Genomic DNA, 24673 nt, shown 5'->3' on the forward strand with positions numbered 1-24673 from the left:
GGTGAGGGAGGACATGCAGGTGCATGGTGTGGCAGATGCCAGGGTGAGATGGAGACAGATGATCTGCTGTGATGACCCCTAACAGGAGCAACCAAAAGAGGTTGAGCTGAGCAGAAAGTATGAACTGTGAACTTGTAGGTTTGTCACTGCTCCATTTCTGCGTGGAGAATAGAATCCAGACACGTTGTCAGAACTGCATGTGTAATCTCACACTGTAATCTTTGCAAGAGCTGTCACTCAGACTCTGGCACAGCAACAGGTCCTGGACAAAAGAAGCATCTCGCCCTACTGCCGCTTTGTTAATCCTGGATTTGTGAGCTTGCAGGTTTAGGTGTGCAAGTAAGACTCACTCTGCACAGGTCCATCCTGGACCATTTGTAGCTCCTTCAGAATTTGACCCCAGGTAAATCTAATCAATACCACCTGGGTTCCATGTTTTCATTTGTGTGTACATCAGTGTTTGTTGAGTCGAGTGGTTTTGCTTTTTTTCTGGTTGTATTTGTGGGAAAGAGTGCTGCAAAGTCTCACCTTTACTTCACATTTCTTGTGGCACGACAACCGGCACGCTAGGAAAAAACAAAAACAAAAAAATATATATCGTTTCAAACACAGAATATTTATGACTTAGTTTATTATTATTACTGAAGTCACCTTTCTGTTGTAATTAAAACCCAGCTTTGTTTTCCTGGGAATTTACCACAAAATGAAAGTGCAGGTTTATAAGAAAACAGTGCACATATCAGAAGACTAATATGCTGAGGTGCTGCCCCCAAGTGGCTGCATACTGCAAACATGCAGCAGTGCTGTTCATTAAATCAGTTTTTATGTCACACTTTCGTAAATGTCAGAATTAAGGCAATAAAAGTAAATTAAACAGTATGCTGAGTGAAATATAATGAGGATAATCAGTGGATACTTCATGCACCAGCTGCACTGCGTCTTTGGAATTAAATAGATGTCATTGCCACAAAGAAAAACAAAAAACTGAAAGGGGATATGGAGAGTCCTGCAAAGGTCAAACAATCCTAGAGTTGGACGAGTGACATAACTGCATGTTTGTAAAAGTAAGTCCCTTCGGCTGCTCCCTTGTTTGCACTTGGGGTCGCCACAGCAAATCCAAGGTGGATCTGCATGTTTGTAGACCTGTTAATTTATAATAGAGCAGCTTTAAAAACATTACCCACTGTTTTAACATGTGACCTATTTGGATCATTGTGCTACAAAAATTTTAAAATTTTACTCTGTCATGAGGTATGTCATGGCAATCCATCAGTGAAGAGGAAGATTGTCTCTTGATCGATTCCCTGGACGTGGAGAAAATGTACATCTAAGGTCGATCCAGGAATGCCTGTACATGGGTTCGTTTAACATGGGAATGTTGTTGCTCGCCAACAAACACATGGTCCTTGACAGTTTCTTAGCCTGATCCGATGGCTGAGAAATCCAAGACGATTGGGGTCTGAGGACCCGTTGCATCATTCAGTCACCTTCACGGTCGTTGATTTACGAGCCATAACCTCCCCAGTCTGATCTCCCGCTGAGAACTTCCCGTTTCACCAGAGATCTGTTACCCATCTTGTATTCAGGGTTCCTGTTGGGCCTTCATGGTTACCGTCGTGACCATGTGGCACACAAAGCCCCCACTGCATTTCACCTAATCCCCTATTTGATCCGTTACCCAGGTGTTGGATGTTGACATGCCATGGGTTATGTATGGCATCAGGAATGTGTTTTTCTTTCTATTTTTGTGCCATATATCCCATGTATGGTATCATATCATAATATATGATTATGATATGTCCATTTTCTTGAGCCGCTTGGGTGGGTAGAGAGAGTTCCCATGGAATAAAAAAGCTTTTCAACCTACCATCCCTGGTTCTCAAGACCAGGCACCTACTCTTCTCTTTTTTTTAGATATACCTTAGTATACACTAGTAGAGTTCTACCTTAGAATTGGAATGTATTATAGAAAACATACCTTACTGAATTTTCATGTAGAAGAGGTTTCCAAACATGACTGAGAATCCATATCTTAACACAAAAACTTGAGGTCTTCATACAAAATTTTGTGGTTAAAGATGTTTTGAGTAATCCCGCGAACAGATGGATGGCGGGGGTGGAGGCAACAAAAATGTTATGAGGACATCCAGCAATGAAATAACCACATCTGATGACATCTGGGTATCTTTGACCTCACATCTGGTGCCTTGGTGTTAATGTATATGTTCTCCAGGTGCATGTGTTTCTGCTGTAAGTGAAGATGTTAAATGAATGTTGTAGGTTGCTGCACCTGCAACACAAACACCGTGTGATTAATTATGGTGAAACTACCTCATGGTAATGAATGGTTTACTTTGTAGTTGTTAGTAATTTGGAGATGGGATGTTCAGAGTGAGCAGTAGCCTTTCTGGTCAGAGCGCATAGTGTAGTGTCTATACACAATGGGCTACAGGACAGTTAACTCTGTTAGTTATGACATAGATCACTTGAAAACAAGTGTGTTTCTTATCTTATTTTTGGGGGAAATTTGTACTCTGACAATACAAGCTGACACGGTTACATCAAACTTGTTTGTCAAGTCAGCTACATGCTAACTAGCATAGTTAGCTGGCTTGGCAAGCCATTGCATTCATGTTGGCTAGCCTATTTAGCTCCCTAATTAGCTGCTTTTTTTTCCATTTAAAAGGTTAATAGTTGTTGTACATCTTTCTTACAAGTGACTGCAAACTGCTCCACAAATATTGATGCTAACTACAGCATATTTATGTGACACAACGAGCTAAAATGTAGCTGCCACCATTTTGGACACTTCACTTGAAATGTCTCAGAGGTCAGGAATGAAATATGAATTAAATATACTTGTTCAGATATAATAAAAGTAATTTTTCCTTCAGTTGTAAGGAGACTGTGCCAGTATTCACTGTCGCACACAAAACAATTTTGCATTTTCCAATCAGGGACGAACAAACAAAAGAGATAAAGGAGAACCTTCCTGTGCACTCTGTTGTGCTTCTTCCACCATTTTCAATTTTTTCCCCCAATCAGCCCATAACCCCAATTTCTCTCCCCCATTCTGCCTTGCTTTACGCTACCCCCTCACCCCTCTTTCTTCCCTTATCTAGGCTAATGCAGCAGCAGCCATGCTAATTTTAACAGCAAATCCTCAGCCAAGGCATCAACACAGGTCGGAGCTTCCGCGGGTTGTCAACTCGGCATCTGCTAAACACGCTGCGTTTGGAATTCAGGGATGAGAAAAAGAGGAGAGCAATTAAAGGAAAAGAGAAACCAACAGGTTGCCTGGGAGTGCGCTAATGCTCATCTCCCTTGGACTTTTCTCAGAAACGATCAAACCTTTCATCCAAAATTAGAATTGGAAACTGTATTGTGGAATGAACAGGAGGTGAAGTGGAAACCAGGTTATTGTAGATTAATAAAAACACTGCATCAATAAAAGATGAAACATTACCCAAAACAGCAGATTTAGCTATTTAAAAAAAAAACTATCCATGTGGCAGTTTAAAAGAAAACTTTGAATAACTGTCAACGCAACTGGCACAACAGTGATCTGACCTACATTTGCTCTTCTAACTGTTTGATATCTCAGAGCCTCTTTGGGGTAAAGAAAATCCTTGGTAGCTTGATATGATGCATGTTTGAGCAGCAATAATAATTTGGACAAAATAAGGGGAAATATGAGATTAAGAAAGGAATTGATTGCATAGTAAAAACACAGAAGGCCTATGCTTACCCTCACTGACTGTTCCATTGGGTGCACCTTGATAGCACCATGTTGGGTCACCATTTGGCTTCACAGCTGTTGACGTTGTTGACATGATGATGTCACATAGTTGTGATACAACTACCCAACCGCCAACAGCAGTCTGAAGTGCTGACACAAAGCAGGATGGTTCATGTTGTTTTTTTCTAACCCTAACCAAGACTCATCTGTCCAGGCAACGTTTCTGCAATCTTCTGTGGTCTGATTTTGTTCACCCCATGACCACTGTAACCTCGGTTTCTTGCTCGTTGCTGACAGAAATGGCATCTGATGTGGTCACGAGCAGGACAAGGCAACTATGTTTGATCTGTTGCATCTACGGAGGTGATCTTCTACAGACCTTGGTTGGAACAAATGGTTATTGGAGTTACAAGTACCTTTCTATCATTTAGAAAGGTACCATTTGTGTCCTGAACCAGTCTGGCTGTTGTCTGGCACCAACAAGTGTCCATCAGTCAAAGTCTTGGTTTGAACTTCAAAAGATCCTCTTCGCCGTGTCTATGTTCCTAAATGCACTCATTTTCTGCCACATGATTGGCTGATTTGATATTTGTTATAATGGTAAGTTGAACAGGCATGCCAATGAAGTAGCCAGTGAGTGTAAGCATGAATAACATATTTATTTTTTTAAGCACAAGAAAGACAACTTTTAACTTCAATTAGTGATATATACCAAATGACCAAATCAGTAAAGGTTGAAATCCAGTTATATACAGTTCCAGTTATATACAGTTGTATGTAAAAGTTTGGGCACCCCTGATGATTTCTATGATTTTCCTTTATAAATCATTGGTTGTTTGGATCAGCAATTTCAGTTAAATATATCATAATTAATTTAACTGATTTAATTTTGTTGCACTTGTTGTAATGACAATAAATCATTCATTCATTCATATAGCAGACAAACAGTGATATTTGAGAAGTGAAAATGAGGTTTATAGGATTTACAGAAAGTGTGCAATAATTCTTTAAACAAAATTAGGCAGGTGCATAAATTTGGGCACCCCAACATCAATATTTACAACCCCTGGCAAAAATTATGGAATCACCGGCCTCAGAGGATGTTCATTCAGTTGTTTAATTTTGTAGAAAAAAAGCAGATCACAGACATGACACAAAACTAAAGTCATTTCAAATGGCAACTTTCTGGCTTTAAGAAACACTATAAGAAATCAAGAAAAAAGATTGTGGCAGTCAGTAACGGTTACTTTTTTAGACCAAGCAGAGGAAAAAAAATATGGAATCACTCAATTCTGAGGAAAAAATTATGGAATCACCCTGTAAATTTTCATCCCCCAAATTAACACCTGCATCAAATCAGATCTGCTCATTGACATTGACCCTATGCCATGACATTGACCCTATGTGTCTTTTTGCAAGGAATGTTTTTGCAGTTTTTGCTCTATGGCAAGATGCATTATCATCTTGAAAAATGATTTCATCATCCCCAAACATCCTTTCAATTGTCCAAAATATCAACATAAACTTGTGCATTTATTGATGATGTAATGACAGCCATCTCCCCAGTGCCTTTACCTGACATGCAGCCCCATATCATCAATGACTGTGGAAATTTACATGTTCTCTTCAGGCAGTCATCTTTATAAATCTCATTGGAAAGGCACCAAACAAAAGTTCCAGCATCGTCACCTTGCCCAATGCAGATTCGAGATTCATCACTGAATATGACTTTCATCCAGTCATCCACAGTCCACAATTGCTTTTCCTTAGCCCATTGTAACCTTGTTTTTTCTGTTTAGGTGTTAATGATGCCTTTCGTTTAGCTTTTCTGTATGTAAATCCCATTGCCTTTAGGCGGTTTCTTACAGTTCAGTCACAGACATTGACTCCAGTTTCCTCCCATTCGTTCCTCATTTGTTTTGTTGTACATTTTTCAATTTTTGAGACATATTGCTTTAAGTTTTCTGTCTTGACGCTTTGATGTCTTCCTTGGTCTACCAGTATGTTTGCCTTTAACAACCTTCCCATGATGTTTGTATTTGGTCCAGAGTTTAGACACAGCTGACTGTGAACAACCAACATCTTTTGCAACATTGCGTGATGATTTACTCTCTTTTAAGAGTTTGATAATCCTCTCCTTTGTTTCAATTAACATCTCTCGTGTTGGAGCCATGATTCATGTCAGTCCACTTGGTGCAACAGCTCTCCAAGGTGTGATCACTCCTTTTTAGATGCAGACTAACGAGCAGATCTGATTTGATGCAGGTGTTAGTTTTGGGGATGAAAATTTACAGGGTGATTCCATAATTTTTTCCTCAGAATTGAGTGAGACCATAATTTTTTCCTCTGCTTGGTCTAAAAAAGTAACCATTATTGACTGCCACAATCTTTTTTTCTTGATTTCTTATAGTGTTTCTTAAAGCCAGAAAGTTGCCATTTGAAATGACTTTAGTTTTGTGTCATGTCTGTGATCTGCTTTTTTTCTACAAAATTAAACAACTGAATGAACATCCTCCGAGGCTGGTGATTCCATAATTTTTGCCAGGGGTTGTAGTAGATCCTCCTTTTGCAGAAATAGCCTCTAAATGTTTCCTCTACAGTATATCCTGGAACCTTAAAAGAACAACAACAAGCATCCAATTAACTGTCTTTTTTTACACTTGTCATCCATGGCAAGTACAAAAAATGTTCATATGTAAAACCTGAGGATTGTTTGACCTTTTTATGCACTCCAGGTTCTGATGACTTATTTGACATTGCTCAGTTTTCATGTCTACTCATAATATCTATTTACTTGTTTGTTATTGATGCCCCTGGAGTTACTTCCTCAAATGAACAGCGACTTTATCGGGACCATATGATGCTGTTACATATACAGTACGGTGCTTTGCAAAACTATTCAACACCTTGGTATTTCACACATTTTAATTTGTTTATGGAATTTCAAATACAAAAAGTAAATCAGGCTTCTCAATATAAACATTTCTAAAAATGATCTTCCTTAGACTCAAACCAAAACAAAATCTCTACAACTTGATATAAATTTATTAAAAAATATAAAAGTTAAGATGATGGGTTGCATAAATAATTGGCCCCTTTGGTATAATACCTGTAAATAATCAGTTTAATTGCCAGTTTTCTTCAGACAAGTCAGGAGATGGATACACGAACATTTCCAAGTCACAGAATATGTCTTGAACTTTATTTACATCAGTTCTGAAAAAATACAAACAGTATGGCACTCTATGGTAAATCTGTGTGGAATAGACAGTTCTCAAAATCTGAGTGACTGTGCAAGAAGGAAAAGAGTGAGGAAAGCCACCAAGACACCCAGACAACCCAGAAAAAGTTACAGGCTTCTGTGGCTGTGATGGGAGAAACTGTGAACAGTGCATGGTTTGCATTTTGTATCCTTAATTATACAGCTTCACAATGAAGTGGGATAGAGAAGGATTTTATTAAAAAAGAAGACCTGAAAGTTCAGCTACAATTTGCTAGAAGGTACATCTGAGATGCAAGCCCAGATTTAATGTTTTGGTGAAAGAAAACCCATGCATAGACGCTCATCAGCTTCAAGCTGCAGGATACAGGGATGAGCACTGGTACCAGCAGGCCTTAGGGCTGATGTTAGGATTCTGTTTTAAAGCACTGTGGTAGCTGGCAACTGGTTCAATCCCACTCAATGACATTTTAAGGGTGTTTTGGTTTTGGCCCATTTCAGTTGTACTCTTCTTTCCTAGTCATCTAGAATATGCTGATAAGACTGAAGTCATGAATGAATCTCAGTGTCGGAATTTAACCCGGTTACATCTGGTCACATATGACTTTAATCTTTGTCTGCAATGACTCAAATTGAAAGAGAGGCTCACCTTTGCAGATGAGGCCCTCTTTGGTGATGGCCTGCTTGCATATGTCACAACTCTTGGCCTTCTTGAATGGCTTCAACTTGAAGGTGTGAGTGTGGACGCCCTCCAGCTCGTCAGGCTAATGGGAGAAGAAAGAGAGACAAGGTAAAATATGCCAGTGTGTCCCCCAAAGCCAAAGAAAACATCTACAGTGCATCCAGAAAATATTCACAGCACTTCACTTTTTCCACTTTTTTTAAAATATTACAGCCGTTTTCCAAAATGGAGTAAATTCATTTTTCTTCCAAAATTTCTACTCACAACACCCCATAATGACAACATGGAAAAAGCTTTTTTTTTTTTTCCAAATTTCTAAAAAATAAAACACTAAGAAATCATGTGTACATAAGTATTCACACCCTTTGCTCAATACTTTCTTGATGCACCTTTGACAACAATTACAGCCTCAAGTCTTCTTGAATATGATGCCACAAGTTTGGCACACTTATGTTTGGGCAATTTTCTCCATTCCTCTTTGCAGCTCCTCTCAAGCTCCATCAGGTTGGATGGGGAGCGTCGGTGCACAGCCACTTTCAGATCTTTCCAGAGATGTTCAATCAGATTCAGGTCTTGACTCTGGCTGGGCCACTCAAGGACATTCACAGAGTTGTCCAGAAGCCACTCCTTTGATATCTTGGCTGTGTGCTTAAGGCACCTTGACACTTGTACGAATTTGATCCCTGCAATTCCACACAAATCGTCGTGCCAATGCATCCAGCTGGATGCGCACTTTGTCCCACTTGATGCCACGCTATATACAGGGTGAGCCAATAAAATGTTACCACTTTTTGATCGTACACAAGTTCTTGAAATGAGAAGTTATTCAAAAAAATTATTTACAGACTTGTAAAAGAAGCATCAAATTAAGATTTGATACCAAAGGTTTCCCACTTTGTCTCTTGTTTTCTGCACAGTTCAATAACTGATGACATGTTCAATCCACGCTCCTCTTCTTTGGATTACAGCTGCAACACACACATTGCAGTTTGTGATGACATTGCCTCACATCGCAAGAGGGATTCTCCAAATTTCCTGACAGATGTTGGTCTTCAGTGCCTCAATGGTCTGTGGATTGTTGGAATTGCCTATGAATTAAAAAAGTGGTAACATTTTATTGGCCCACCCTGTATAATCATGTTGTAGCCAATGACGCATTTGCTCTCACAACTTGGCTGATGAAACATTCTCTCATTGCTCCCAGAATAACAGAGAAATGATCTACAGCTACAGGTTGTCGCGCATCGTAATTATTTATAATATATATATATATATATATATATAGTAATGGATTGAAAACAGTTGTATTTTCATTCCTTCTCATGAGTTAGATAATGTAAAGTTATGTTTATTATAGATGTAGCTACTCACCATAATCGTTCAGATGCCCTGCATGCAATGACGCAGTGTTTTAGAATAGGTTGTGCAATGTTCATGACTAGTTCACGAAATTAATGCGTGCCAGAAATTTTGAACATTTCAAAATTTTCTTTTTACACTGGCATGCAGCCGCGCAACGTTTACGCACAGTTTTTGCACAGTTTATGGCAAGTTTACGCATTGGCAAGCAAGATTGGGTGCCAGTGCGGGGATCAAATTTGCACAAATGCCAAGGTGCCTTTAGGGTCATTGTCCTGCTGAAAGATGAACGGTCGCCCCAGTCTGAGGTCAAGAGCACTCTGGAGCACGTTTTTCACTCAGGATGTCTCTGTACATTGCTGAACTCATCTTTCACTCAGTCCTGACTAGTCTCCCAGTTCCAGCTGCTGAAAAACATCCCCACAGCATGATGCTGCCACCACCATGCTTCACTGTAGGGATGGTGCCTGATTTCCTTCAAACATGACGCCTGGCAATCACAACAAAGTCTTCCATCTTTGTCTCATCAGACCAGAGAATTTTGTTTCTCATGGTCTGAGAGTCCTTCAGGTGCCTTTAGGCAAACTCCAGGTCGGTTGCCATGTGCCTTTTACTAAAGAGTGCCTTCCGTCTGGCCACTCGACCATACAGGCGGTGGATTGCTGGAGAGATGGTTGTCCTTGGGGAAGGTTCTCCTCTCTCCACAGAGGAGAATGCTGGAGCTGTGACAGAGTAACCATTGGGTCCTTGGTCACCTCCCGGACTAAGGCCCTTCTTCCCCAATCGCTCAGTTTAGATACGCGGCCAGCTCTAGCAAGAGTCCTGGTGGATTTGAACTTCTTCCATTTATAGATGATGGAGGTCACTAAGCTCATTGGGACCTTCAAAGCAGCAGAAATGTTTCTACACCCTTCCCCAGATTTGTGCCTCAAGACAATCCTGTCTCGGAGGTCTACAAACAATTCCTTTGACTTCATGCTTGGATTTTACTCTGAGATGCACTGTCAACTGCTTTGAATACTTGCGTACATGTGTTTTTTTATTTTTAACAAATTTGCAAAAAGCTCAAAGAAATCTTTTTCGCATAGTTATTATGGGGTATTGTGTGTAGAATTTTGAGTGGAAAAAAAATTTCATCCATTTTGGAATAAGGCTGTAACATTAAAAAATGTGGAAAAAGTAAATTGCTGTGAATACTTTGTGGATGCACTGTACCTTAACATTCAGGGACTATATACACCATTCATCTGTGCCGTCACGTGTGGTTTTCATCGAAGACTTTTCAAACATTCAATTTCATTTAACTTGTGTATGTGTATCTTTGCCCAGGTTAGCAAAATAAACAGAGCTACGCAGTTGTCGGTAAAGTGATATGGGTGTCATTGTGGAGCTAATCGTCCACAAATGTCTCACACAAGGTTTAATTATTTTCCTGAAATCACTAATTAAGGACAGACAACACATTATTTGCTCACAATCAACCTCAGCAAGTCTTTTCTGAGCAACTACATGCTAACCACCAAGCTAGCTGTTGGTATTCCCATTTTAAAAAGTGAGCTAGTTAGCTAACTTGGTTATTGCCTAAACAATAAGCTTTTTGGTTAGTGGGAATATATTCTTATAATTTAGTTTTGTCTTTCACCTGCAATTTTTATTTATTTATTTATTTATTTACTTTTAATTCCATAGAGCAGCATTCTACACAAATGAATTGTGACTCACTCAGCACTTTAAGCTTTCTTTTTGAAGCTTGAAGCATGAATTTTCCAGTGTGATTTTCACTGCAGGCAGCTCGACATTACTCTGTCTTTATTACATTAGTTTAGCTGAGAATACTGTATCAAGGTTAGCAACACTCATTTTGAATGAGTTCACAAGGTTTTAAGCTCAGCAAAGACCTTTGACACAGTTTAAAACTACACACACAAAACCTCAAACGTGCTCAGGTGCGATAATGATGACAGTAATAATGACGATAATGTTCATGATAATGTTGAAGATAATGACAACGATGAGTGAATTAAATGTACTGTGCATGCAGAAAGTATTCACAGCGCTGCACTTTCCCACATTTTTACAGCTTTATTCCAAAATGGATGGAATTCATTTTGGAATAAGGCTTTAACAGATACAAAAATCCCCCCCCCCCCCCCCTCAAAATTCTACACACAATACCCCATAATGACAACGGGAATTTTTTTTTTTTTTTGACAAATTTATCAAAAATTAGAAAAAACTAAGAATTCACATGTACAACAGTATTCACAGCCTTTTGCCTTGAAGCTCAAAATTGAGCTCAGGTGCATCCTGTTTCCACTGATCATCCTTGAGATGTTTCTTGAGCTTAACTGGCGTCCACCTGAGGTAAATTCAGTTGATTGGACATGATTTTGGAAAGACACACACCTGTCTACATATAAGGTCCCACAGTTGACAGTGCATGTCAGAAGACAAACCAAGCACAAAGTCAAAGGAACTGTCTGTAGACCTCTGAGACAGGATTGTCTCAATCTGGTCTGATTTTTTTTTCTCCTCAGAGTAAACTGAGTGAACGGACTCACGGATCTCACTCTCTCTCCTCTCCCTGTTCCCATCATGCCTCTCTCTGTGTATCCTCATCAGTGAGTCATGATGATGATGATGATGTCATTTTCTTTGTGTTTGTGCAGCTGGTTTGAGTTCCAGTCAAAAGGAAATTTGTCGTCTTTATTTTGCAGCAGATAAGTGAAACAATCATGCAAATGGTGATAAAAGCATCAAATTCGGCAGAAATACTCCTTAGACACTCCTCTTTTGAAAAACCGATTGGCCACTTGACTTTTCAATTGGTGGTCAGGTAGGGTCAATTGAAGAATTACACAGAGGTCAAAATTAAAAGATGCTCCAATCATATTGAAAAATATTCCACATTATTTGCCTGATCATAAAGATTCCAAAAAGGTATAGTTTGGACTATCTGTGACTGAATTCTATGGAGTTACAGGATAAAAACAGCAAGAATGGTGACAAAGCTCAGTGTCATTTTGTACAGGGGTCAAAAGTTAAAGTTGCTCCAGTTTTGGTAAAAAGTGATGCAAATTATTGGTTGGGCTAATAGGATTAATAAATGGAATAGTGTTGACAGTGTTGAATGCTTGGTCTCCAAAGTAAAGGTCAAACAAGGTCTACGTCTATTGGATTCTATGACATGTGACATATGTTACCCCGTAACGTGATAAGTAAGGATGATACATGGTCCAAACTATTCCTTTTTAAAAAAGTGTTAACGCAACTAGTAATTTGCATCACTTTTTACCAAAATTGGAGCAACTTTAACTTTTGACCCCTGTACAAAATGACACTGACCTTTGTCACCATTCTTGCTGTTTTAATCCCGTAACTCCATAGAATTCAGTCACAGATAGTCCAAACTATACCTTTTTGGAATCTTTATGATCAGGCAAATAATGTGGAATATTTTTCAATATGATTGGAGCATCTTTTAATTTTGACCTCTGTGTAATTCTTCAATTGACCCCTACCTGACCACTGATTGAAAATTCAAGTGGCGAATCGGTTTTTTCAAAAGAGGATTGTCTGAGGAGTATTTCTAACGAATTTGATGCTTTTATCACCATTTGCAGGATTCCCATCTAAATATTCTCTTATCCGCTACACTATTATTGAAAGAGCTCAGAAAGAATGAATGAATGAATTAATGAACCTGTTCACTGAAAGAATAATGCCATTTTTTTGGGGGGGTTCCAACTAAAAATTAAATAAACATCCATAGTATGGCATTTTAATGAGAACTAACATTTCTCTCTGTCGATCAAAAAACACTTTTAAAACTTAACCAAACTGTAATCAATAATATATAATATGAAAGAACAACGGAAAACCTACTGATAAATTAAGCTCATCCAATTTAAGTGAACAAGTTGGCATAAGTATGGAGTTAATTTAGATCAATTTCATGTGAGTGTTTCTAAGTGAAGCACTTTATAAGGTTTAGCTGAAAGTTTATCTTTTTTTCACTGCAGGAATTTGTTCATATTCTATGCAGTTTCTTTCTTTCAGTAATGTTTGGACTAAAGATGCCTCTGGCATGACCATTTTAGAGGACACATGGACATCTACTCCTTGCATGGTGCAAAGACAAACAAACCACACTATCATTACAGGATCTGTAACCATGGGAACCCCAATCATGGATAATGTGAACGCTGCTGAGACCGGCTTGTTAAATCAGACTGTTCTGGACATGAGGAATTAAAAGTACAGTATATGTTCACATGCAGTGGAACAATGAGTCTTTGCTGATCACAGAACGTGTTAAAATGTTCAATACACTGTAATGTTGTGTTTACTTCATCCCATTCTGTGAGTCAGTCCATCAAAATTTGATTGTTTAAATGGGAAAAGTAAACTGTAATAAAATGTTATTAAGTTTAAGTTTCCCATTTAAACAGTTTTTAGAGTGCAGTTAAAAGGAACAATTATGTTTGTTTGTTTGTTTGTTTTTATAATGAGCAACTTGCATGAGTCAAATACTGTACTGGAATCGGTAAATGTGCCATCCCTCCGTTGAACTGACCAATCCACACCCTGAGATTTCCACATTCTGGGTTTGGTCTGGTTTGATGTGCCTCCATTAAATTTGGCACATGGCTTTACTTGGTTTTGGCTGGTGCATATTGAAGTTTCATCACCATCCATGAAGACGTTATTGGAATATTTTAAAAAGTATTTTTCCCCAAATGGAGGGAAAATTTGGCAGAGCCCCAATTTGCTCCTGTATGGTGCAACTCCATGACATTTGGAACAGTACTGTACCTCATTGTTGGCTAATACGTGTTAAAATTAGATCACGATTCCATGAGAGCCTGAAAGGGTTACTAGGGTATTTTTACAAGAAAAATTCCCAAGTGGAGGTAAAATTTGGCAGAGCCCCAGTTTGCTCCTGTGTAAATTGCAACGCCACGGCACTTGGCACACTGCTTATCACAATTTTGGCTAATGTATGTTAAATTTAGATAATGACTCCATTAAAGCCTGAAAGGTTATTGGGGTATTTTTACAAAAACATTCCCAAATGGAGGGAAAATTTTGCAGAGCCCCAATTTGCTCCTGTACAGTGCAACTCCATGACATTTAACATAGTGCTGAATCTCAATGCTGGTTAATGTCTGTTAAAATTTGATAGTGATTCTATTTAAGCCTGAATAGTTATTAGGATATTTTTACAAAAACCTATGTGTGTCCCGTTAAAGACGTCCAAGCAAAAAGCTGACAGCTGAACCAATCACAGGTGACTGGCTGTGTCACACACAGTTGCCATGGTTACCTGGCTGCCATGGAAACTAGGGTCAGTGTGTCCTGTCAAGCCATGATGGATGTGCTAGGATGTAATAAAAAGTCTACACACACACACACACACACACACACACACACACACACACACACACACACACACACACACACACACACACACACACACACACACACACACACACACACACACACACACACAAACACAAACAAATTGCAACATACACAAGCTGACTCACAGTGAGTGTCACCACAACAGGGAGTGCAAATGGTTGTTGGGCAGCTGCCATGGAGCATCTGGGATCTTCCCTTTTTTTCACTTTCAAAAGGAAAAATGTCTCGGCAGCTTAAATGACTCATAGTCAACAAAAGAAGGGGTTGTACTTGATTAGTAATACTATATATATATATGAGGTCTGTGATAAAAGTAACGGACCTTATTATTTTTTTCAAAAACCATATGGATTTGAATCACGTGTGATTACATCAGACATGCTTGAACCCTCGTGGGCATGCGAGAGTTTTTTCACGCCTGTCGGTTACGTCTTTGAGTGAGGAGTCGCCCACCCTCTCATCGATTTTTTCATTGTTTAGGAATGGCTCAGAGACTGCTGCTTTGTTTGATAAAAATTTTTTCAAAAACTGTAAGGCACAACTGAGTGGACACCATTCGATAAATTCAGCTGGTTTTCGGTAAAAATTTTAACGGCTGATGAGAGATTTTGGTCTGGTAGTATCGCCGTAAGGATGGCCACGGCGCCTGACGGCGATCTGCGCTTCGAGGCGGCGGCGTCTTGCCGTTTCAAGTTGAAAACTTCCACATTTCACGCTCTGTTGACCCAGTAAGTCGTCAGAGAACAGAGAAATTTCAGAAGAAGTCGGCATGAGGAGTTTATTCGGACATTCCATTGTAATGAAAGAACGTGCGGGCAGAGTCGCATGTCGGGCCGGACCCGACCACGGGGGGTCGCGACAGGAAAAACACCTCCGTTGGAAACCTTAACGGGCAAGTTGCCCAAGCTGTTAAACAATTTCTCAGTTACTCACTTGTTGAAAGCCATCAAAAGCCACCTGAATTTTACAAATGGTTTTCAACACGGAGGTGTTTTTCCTGTCGCGGCGCACACAGAATTTGCGCGCACGTCTTTCATTAAAAAATGTCCTTAAACAGCGGAATGTCCGCATAAAATCCTCATGCCGGTGTGACGACCACAAAAGTGTCACATTTGTGTTTATGGAAATAAGAGTAAAAGGAATTATTTTATTTTATTTTGAATACAAGTTATTGTATTTTATTTTGAAAAAAGTACCCCCAAGAGTTTTGCATTTCCTTGTGTATTGGTTTGGCTTCCCTATTCAACTTGTATGCTGTAATGTTTGCTCCATGCCAGCAGGGGGCGAGGGCGGGCGACTGGTTTAGCGTCTTGTATTGTGTTTGATCTCATTACTGCAAGATCTTTTTTCTCCTGCATCACAGGTTGGTAAATGTACAAATATGCCTTGAAACTAGGAACTAGCAATGCTGAAATGTATTTGGGGTGTTAGCAAACCGTTTTTGTGTTGTAATTTTCAACAGAGACTTTTTGTGATTTTGTTTGAAGCAAGTTTGAAACACAGAGGCAAAGTCTAGCCGAGTAACAGTGCAGTGATCATGGTAGTAGAAACTCAGTTTAATATATACGCTTCTCCCACGTGAGCGTACACTTGAGTAATGTTTTAGAAAATTACAATTTCGATGTGTATTGGTATTCTGCGGTCTGTAAGGTCCCCACCATTAGTTTTGAAATGTTTTTTTGTCTAATGGGGTTCAGAAGGAAAAAAGGTGACTGTTAAAAACGACGTTTGTTTACATTAAGCACTTGGAGTTCAGATGGGTGAAATGCAGTACTGTCCTGAGTTAAAACGAGGTAAAATACTTTCATGAGAAGTTTAAAAGTAACTTGAACATTAAGCTGGTTAATATTACCATTGTCTATACATTTCATTTTTGATAAATAGTTTAAAACACTAAGTAGAAGAGTAAGTGAACATGTATTTGGTGAAAAAAGGTTTATTTCGCTATTGCTTTGTACTGAAAGACATTATGGGTTTTGTGTTGACATGGACACTGAAATTCATTGAAAATGCTTAAAGGACATTGAACTTTGAATATGTAAATCATAAGAAAAGAAACATAACAAGAGTGTATTTGAAATGGGAAAACTTTAGTAAATTACTGCAAGATCCTTGAACCTGACAAGCCGTGTCCTCCTTTTTCTCCTGCATCACAGGTTGTGTTACAGGAGTCAATCTGTTAACCACGGTGCCGTTGCTACGGTACCCATTACACCAGCTTGTTCTGAATCTTCTCTGTTCTCTCACGATGTCCTGGGTGAATTAAGCCTTAAATTAGGATGTTTTCAGGTCGAAACAGGCCGACGACGGCGCCTGGAAGCGCTACGCGACGTCCCACTCCGTGGGAAGTCCTTACAGCGACAGAAACACCCCATAATCTCTCATCAGCCGTTAAACTTTTCACCGGAAACCAGCTTAATTTCTCGAATAGTGTCCACTCGGATATCCCTCACAGGTCCAGAAAAAATGTTGATAAAGCAAGGCGCGCCGTCCGCAGCGGCTATTCAGACAAAGAGATTCCGACAGGCGGGGTGGAGCACTCCTCACTCAAGGCCTGCCCACAGGCGAATGACGTCACCGACACGCGTGAAAAAACTCATGCATGCGCATGAGGGTTCAAGCTTGTCTGACGTAAAAACATATGAATCAAATCCATTTATTTTTTGAAAAAAATAAAAAGGACCGCTTTTTTCATCACAGACCTTGTATATATATATATATATATATATATATATATATATATATATATATATATATATATATATATATATATATGTATGTCAAACTAGAGTCTGCAATTTGGTAGAATTTGGGATTCTACCAGTAGAGACTCCGATCGTTTCTGTTGATTGCAAGTTCTTACTTTCTTACTGTGATCACTTGGCTCTAATGTGAAGTTGATATGACAGATATTTTTCTCATTTCCACAGTAAGGGCCCCTTCATACATAGTATGAATGTGGCTGAATTACACATGAAGCAGGAATCATATGCAATACATGTAAAATCGGAGCTGTCTCTAATGCCTCGTACACATATTTGGTACACACAACTATTTGCACACACCAGCGGCTGAAAGACAGAGAGTGCCCTGTGAGAGCCCATTCGATCCCTTTCGTGGCAGGTGTCGGCCAAATTCCTGGTGACACACCGTTCGCTTGGCATTTAGAAAATGTGTGGCCATTTGCGCTGTTAGCACAAAAATAGTGAGCAGACAATCACGTTCGAGCTGGCTGTGAAATTTGTCTGTGTCCCCATGACTGTGGCGTTGCAAAACAGCAATGCACATGTGGCGTGCCAGAGTGTCGGCTCCCCCGCAACACGTGCTGTGCGTGTGAATCACATGTGTGTTGCGCTCCCCACCTAATCCGCAACACATGTGGCAGATGGCAGATGTGTTGCGGATGGGGGAGGAGGGGGGATAACTAAATAGCAGTAAAAATAACTAAAATAAAATGATCACATAACAGACATATAGAGTGACATGTTGGTGTGAGCGCTGAACTGACAGGGGGTGTGGCCACCAATAGCCGCAGCTGTTGAGATCTCCGTTTCCGGATGTTTGGATGGACATGAACTTACAACTGTCCACTGTGACACACGTGTGTCTGCATGCTGTCCTCATTTGGATGTATATAAAAACATATATCGCTTTTGCAACGGGCTGCAGCGAGCGAGCACACGGCGTGCACATTGACAGGCTGCCCCAGATGAAACGGACTGTCAGCTCAACAGTGGGTGATCTGAATGTCATGTCACCCACGTTAGCTCTGTTCCACATGATGCAGTGTCTGTCCTGCCGTGTGCCATCCACAGGACACGTGTATCGGGCCAGACACGCGTGCGGGGACAGCTGGACGTGCCGATAACACGGATTTGATAAAATGCAGTGTTGTTTTTATGGTGTGTGTATTTGTTTTTTAAAAATATGTCTATCTCATTGTTGACTTCAGGCATTTTGCATTTATGACTGCACCACCGTCAACATAATTCAATGATTTTCACTCTTTCTTTGCACAGGGGATACATTTTCTGGCAGTTACATCGGTTGGCCTGCCAGCTGTCACCTTAGCGCACTTGCTAAGGTGTCAATTATTTCCTCATTACATAAAATTGCTGCCATAACGTTTTTTGTTGAATCACTCATTTTGCTGCATGCCGTTCACCTGAGCTGGCTGAGCATTACCAACTGCAAACAACAGATGGCAGGAGTGGGTTGAAAGTCGGTTACAAATTCTCAAGGTTCATTCAATATATTCAAGTTTCCATTCAATATATATTTAGTTTCATTCACTATATTCATGTTTCCATTCAATATATATTTAGTTTCATTCACTATATTCAAGTTCCCATTCAATATATTCAAGTTTCATTCAATATATTCAAGATTCCATTCAATATTCTCAAATTTCATTCATCATATTCAAGTGTTCATTCAATATATATTTAATTCCATTCAATATATTCAAGTTTCATTCAATATTCTCAAGTTTCACTCAATATATTCAAGTGTTCATTCAATATTCTCAAGTTTCACTCAATATATTCAAGTGTTCATTCAATATATTTAGTTCCATTCAATATATTCAAGGTTCCATTCAATATTCTCAAGTTTCATTCAACATATTCAAGTTTTAATTCAATATATATTTAGTTCTCTCTCTCTCTCTCTCTCTCTCTCTCTCTCTCTCTCTCTCTCTATATATATATATATATATATATATATATATATATATATACACACATATATAGACAAATAGGTGAGCAATCCACACAAAATTGTGCTGATTGCAGTCAGCTTTGATTCCCATTAAGACAAACTGTATTTTCCAGACGGAGTGCATATTTGCACCAATAAAATAAAAATGTCCACAACCTCCAACTGAGACCACCACCAACATGTGTTCACCAATTTCTTGACACAAGAAGCAGCTTCAGACAAATTTTCAACAATATCTGGACTCTTCAGATACCTTATATACAAACAGATATACAGGACTGGTCACAAAACCATACACAAAAAAGTTCTTAAAGAATCCTACAGGAAAATTTAAATCATGTCGGACACATGTAGGTTTTTCCCTTTACACATGAAACACAACCCCATAGTATTCCTACATTGAAGGGAAGCACAGTAGCTTAATGGTTAGCACTGTTGCCTCACAGAAAGAAAGTCATGGGATCACTTCCCTCCTGGTTCTTTTTTGTGTGGAGTTTGTGTGTTCTTGTGGGTTCCCTGCTGGTGCTCTAGTTTCCTCCCACTTCCAAGGACATGCAGGTTCAGTAAACTGGAAACTTTAAATTGACCGTAGCTGTTAATGTGTTTGTCTGTCCATATGTGGCCCTGGGACAGACTGGTGTCCTGGCCAGGGTGTACCACACCTCATGCCCTGTAGCCACTGGGATAGGCTCTAGCTCCAATGAACCTTGTGCTCCTGAAGTCAGCAAAAAAGAAATAAGAAATTAAAATTAGCTGGAAAGGCTCCGACTGAAGCAGGGGACAACGTGGCACACTGCCAGCAAACCTTCAGCGAAGCTGTCCAGTGGCACTAAGCGCTCGCGCCCGCCCCGACGCATACAGCGTTATACATATACACACACACACACACACACACATAGACACATGGCTGAGTGATAATTGCAGCCCCATGCCTGTGCACATGCATATGAGGAACACAGCACTCCAGTCCCATGTTTGCCATCCAGACGTTTGGACATCGGGCAGTTTGTGTCATCTACCTGTTGTCTGCATGCGCTTTAGATGCCATCGTGCAGATGTGGATGAGGTAATCCGGATGACACGGCTGACCACGTCTCTTTTCGTCCCGACTGTGTCGGATTATGGCCATATTTGCAGAGTCGGGCATGATTCCTGCACATTCTTGCTATGTGTGACAGGACATGTCAAAATTACCAGCAGTTAAATCAGTTTATCTCTCTTAGGGGAGGTGATGGTCTAGCGGTTAAAGCGTTGGGCTTTAGACCAGAGGATCCTCAGCTCAAATCCCAGCCTGACCGGAAAATCACTAAGGGCCCTTGGGCAAGGTCCTTAATCCCCTAGTTACTCCTGGTGTGTAGTGGGCGCCTTGCATCGCAGCAGCCTCACATCAGGGTGAATGTGAGGCATTACTGTAAAGCGTTTTGAGCGTCTGATGCAGATGCAAAAGCGGTATATAAATGCAGTCCATTTATTTATTTATCTCTAATTTAACCACATGACAGCCACTTCAAGTTCATGTTCAAGTATTTTATTTATTTGCGAAATCCAAATGCAAGTGCAGTTCTGGAATTCTTAGCAGTTCTCATAGTCACATGATGGAAAGAACGATACAAACAATGCAAAGCACACAATAAAAAGAGTCACTTTATAGGTGATATAAATATAAAATATGGTAAAGTAAGCCCCTTCGGCTGCTCCCTTGTTTTCACTCGGGGTCACCACAGCAAATCCAAGGTGGATCTGCATGTTGAATTGGCACAAGTTTTACGCCGGATGCCCTTCCTGACACAACAACACATTACATGGAGAAATGTGGTGGGGTGGGATTTGAACCGGGACCCTTCCGCACTGAAACTAAGTGCATTAACCACTTGGCCACCACTGCAACAAATATAAAATATGGTAACTGTTTTTAAAAGTGCTTTGTTGCGGGGGGGGGGGGCTCTCCATGATCATGACAGAGGAAGTTGATGACATTAAGAAGAACGTTTCTGCCGTGAGGTTACAGCAGGAGGCTCTCCTGGACCTGATTGTAGATTTTGTCCGTGTGTAAGAGTTGAGTTTATTTTTAATTTATATGTTCAAAATAAACTTCAATCAATCATTTAATCAAACAATTACCCTGTTGGGTGTTTGGGACTGGGACATGTGTATTTAAGGTGTACTTTAAGACGTTTTACTATTAGTGTGGAGACACTAAAGAAAGTAAATGTTTACTTTAAATGAGTTTGTAGCTTTTTTTAAAAAAAAGTATTCAAACCAAGTCTGCCCTTAGTATCATTTTAAATCTAAAACAAAACAGCAAAGGATGATCTTCATATAATAAAATGGAACAAGTCCAAACTTAAATTTATCAAGTTGAACGATAAACTGAATGAACGTTGATTCTTATTTTAACTGCTGTCAAAAGAGAAGCTGAAGTCGAATTATGTGGAAAATCGGAAAGCTGTGTCCTGCGTGTGGCATCAGAAGGAGACTCCCCCAGAGAGAAAATGGGCATAGCAGAGACAAAGTGAACAGCCTGAGAGTAAAGGAAGCAGGGGGAGACGTGAAGAGTCCGGGCTTACGGACGGCGAGCGCGGTAATTCGAGGCCGTGGGCTCCTCTCCTCCAGCTGCACTTAGCTAATGAAAACCATCACGACCACAACCCCACTTAGAGCCCATGTGTGGCACCGCGAGGGAACAGAAAGGGAGGCGGGGCAGCGCTCTGTCCTTCTGCACAGGGACCAGTTTGTCCCTTAACATATTTCTGATGGAAAACTGGATGTGGATCCTGTCACGCTAAGGCCTCTAAGGACACAAACAGAGAAGCATAACATTAAAGCCTTTATGTTTTGTTTTTAGATGATCTGTCAGTTATATAAATAAAAGAGTGCAGACCTCCACTAAGGTCGATATTCCATTCTATCCATCAGAACCAGATCATTATCTGGATGTGGAACACTTTGATCCTGACCTTGGACCTTGAACTCTGATCTTTCATCGCAGTCACTCATCACTAATCGAGATGGCTGCTTGATGCAGATTCCTTTGATCATGATCTTGCATCTTCAAAACTGATCTTTCATCCCAGCCACTGAGCTTTGACTGCAATCATTCATTTTGATCAGGATGTCTGCTTTTCCTTATTGATGCAGATTCCTTTGATTGTGCATTTGGATCTTAAAAACTGATCTTTTATTCCAGTCAAATATTCAGCCTTGATTCTGATCGCTCTTTGATCAGAGTGGTGGTCTTTTATATTTGATCCAAGATATTTTGATCCCATTCAAAGGAACCTGATCACTTTCCACAATTCCAGTCTGTTGGAATTACGTGAAGTTATCAATTGCACTTATAAATGCAGAGTTGATTTTGTGTGTGTGTGTGTGTGTGTGTGTGTGTGTGCGCACGCGTGCGTGTGCATTTTTCTTAACAATTCAGAACATTTTTTTTGATAAAACACCTTCAATATCAGGACACTGGGAAAAACAAGGACATTTTCCATGTCCTCATTTTTCCAAATACTCTAAAGAATTCTAGACCACCTCCCCCCAACATGCTCCCAGACCAAATATAGACAAAAATGTCACATTTTTTGGAAACTACAGTGGTATGTAAAGGTTTGGGCATCCCTGATGATTTTCATGATTTTCCTTTATAACTCACTGGTAGTTTGGATCAGCAATTTCAGTTAAATATATCATATAGCAGACAAACAGTGATATTTGAGAAGTGAAATGAAGTTTATAGGATTGACAGAAAGTGTGCAATAATTCTTTAAACAAAATTAGGCAGGTGCATAAATTTGGGCACCCCAACAGAAAAAATACATCAATATGTAGTAAGTCCTCCTTTTGTAGAAATAACAGCCTCTAAATGCTTCCTATAGCTTCCATTGAGAGTCTGGATTCTGGTTGACGGTATTTTGGACCATTCTTCTTTACAAAACATCTCAGGTTTGTTGGTTTCCAAGCACGGACAGCCTGCTTAAAATCAAACCACAGATTTTCTGGGGACTGAGATGGTCATTCCAGAATGTTGTACTTGTTCCTCTGCATGAATGTCTTAGGGCCCTGTCCCACTGGGGAGAGGATTAATTGCACATGAATTGAGTACACAAATTACGGGCGTTCATTGTCGTCCGCAACAATAATGGCCAAAAATGCCAAATATCCCAGTATGAATTATGGATATATTAATAATATATAGCGAATGTATGATGAACAATCACGGTTATATAAAGCATGTAGTGAGGAAACGGATCAGACACATTGAGATTATCATGGCACTATTACGGGTTTATTATGAATGCATCGCGCATGTGTTGCGCGTGCACGGCATCTGCATTGTGGTCATAAAAGAAGCGTACTTGGCAGTCGGCATCACTATTCACACCAACAATACAGCCTCTGGAGCATTTGCTGGACTTGGACAAGTTGACTGGAGTGAACAAGCAGTGCACAGGGCCAGTGGTGACGTCAGCGGATCACATCAGAGCGCAGCTCGTCTGAACGATTATAACAAGAAGTTAAATCTGTTATAAACATAGGAATAAATACTGTAACAGTTGCAGACAAGAAGGAAAAAACATACCACTGTTTCTATCAAGCCTTGACAATGTAAACAAGTCAAATAATTACCTTTTTCAAAATGCTTTCTGCAGCTTGTTAGCTGTTCGAAAGGCCCAGCTGCAGCTTCCTCTGTGATTCAGGAGGTGATTAGAGCTGTTTTCAACGGCCAATTTGCACAATAAAATGATTAATCCACCACAAAATAATTATTTTATATAGGCAGCATCCAGTACAGAGCGCGTGGCAGCCGGTAGAACAAAGAACGGCGTCCAGCTGTGAACACAGCCCATCTGATTTGTATCTGCCGCAAATCAGATGCAAAGCAGACGTAACAAAAATGCTTTATTCATGGCCAATCTGTATGCAGTCGCTACAACTTATTTTAGTTCATGATGTGGACATGATGGGCACACAAAATATCCGTTTTACACACTGTCCCAGTCCGCTGCCAAGCCGCAAATCCCTGTCAGTTGCAGATATCAGCAGATGCCAGCGAATATACAGTGCATAGATTGAGTATGTTTGTGTATGTATTGAGTAAGTATGGTGTATGTAAGGCGGATGTCATTGGCAGCCAAAATTTTGTGCAGCTCAAAAATCCTGGCAACGGAAAAACGTGCCTCTGCGGATAATTACGGACGTGTGCGGGTGTCGGCCGACTCATACAAGCATGTTTCAAGCATATTGCAGATGTTAAGCGAATATGAACCAATTTTGTGTGCAAGCCATACGCAAATCCTCCTAAACGCCAGTGGGACCAGGCCCTTAGTAGATTTTGAGCAGTGTTTAGGGTTGTTGTCTTGCTGAAAGATCCAGCCCAGCACAACTTCAGCTTTGTCACTGATTCTTGAACATTGTTCTCAAGAATCTGCTGATACTGACTGGAATCCATGTGACCTTCAACTTTAACAAGATTCCCAGTAACTGCACTGGCCACACAGCATGATGGAACCACCTCCAAATTTTACTGTAGGTA

General features: G+C 40.0%; 1 protein-coding gene across 1 annotated transcript in view; it reads right to left on the bottom strand.

Annotated features, from left to right (window-relative positions):
* tns1a (tensin 1a) overlaps window positions 1-24673 on the bottom strand; it is a 278657-nt gene that overhangs the window by 200056 nt on the left and 53928 nt on the right. Inside the window, exons 2-3 of the mRNA XM_034178303.1 lie at window positions 7609-7723; window positions 529-566 (exon numbers count right to left, since the gene is read on the bottom strand). Coding sequence (XP_034034194.1) covers window positions 529-566; window positions 7609-7723 — 153 coding nt within the window. The remainder of the gene's footprint in view (window positions 1-528; window positions 567-7608; window positions 7724-24673) is intronic.

Source organism: Thalassophryne amazonica, chromosome 1, assembly GCF_902500255.1.
Source record: "Thalassophryne amazonica chromosome 1, fThaAma1.1, whole genome shotgun sequence".
NCBI lineage: Eukaryota > Metazoa > Chordata > Actinopteri > Batrachoidiformes > Batrachoididae > Thalassophryne > Thalassophryne amazonica.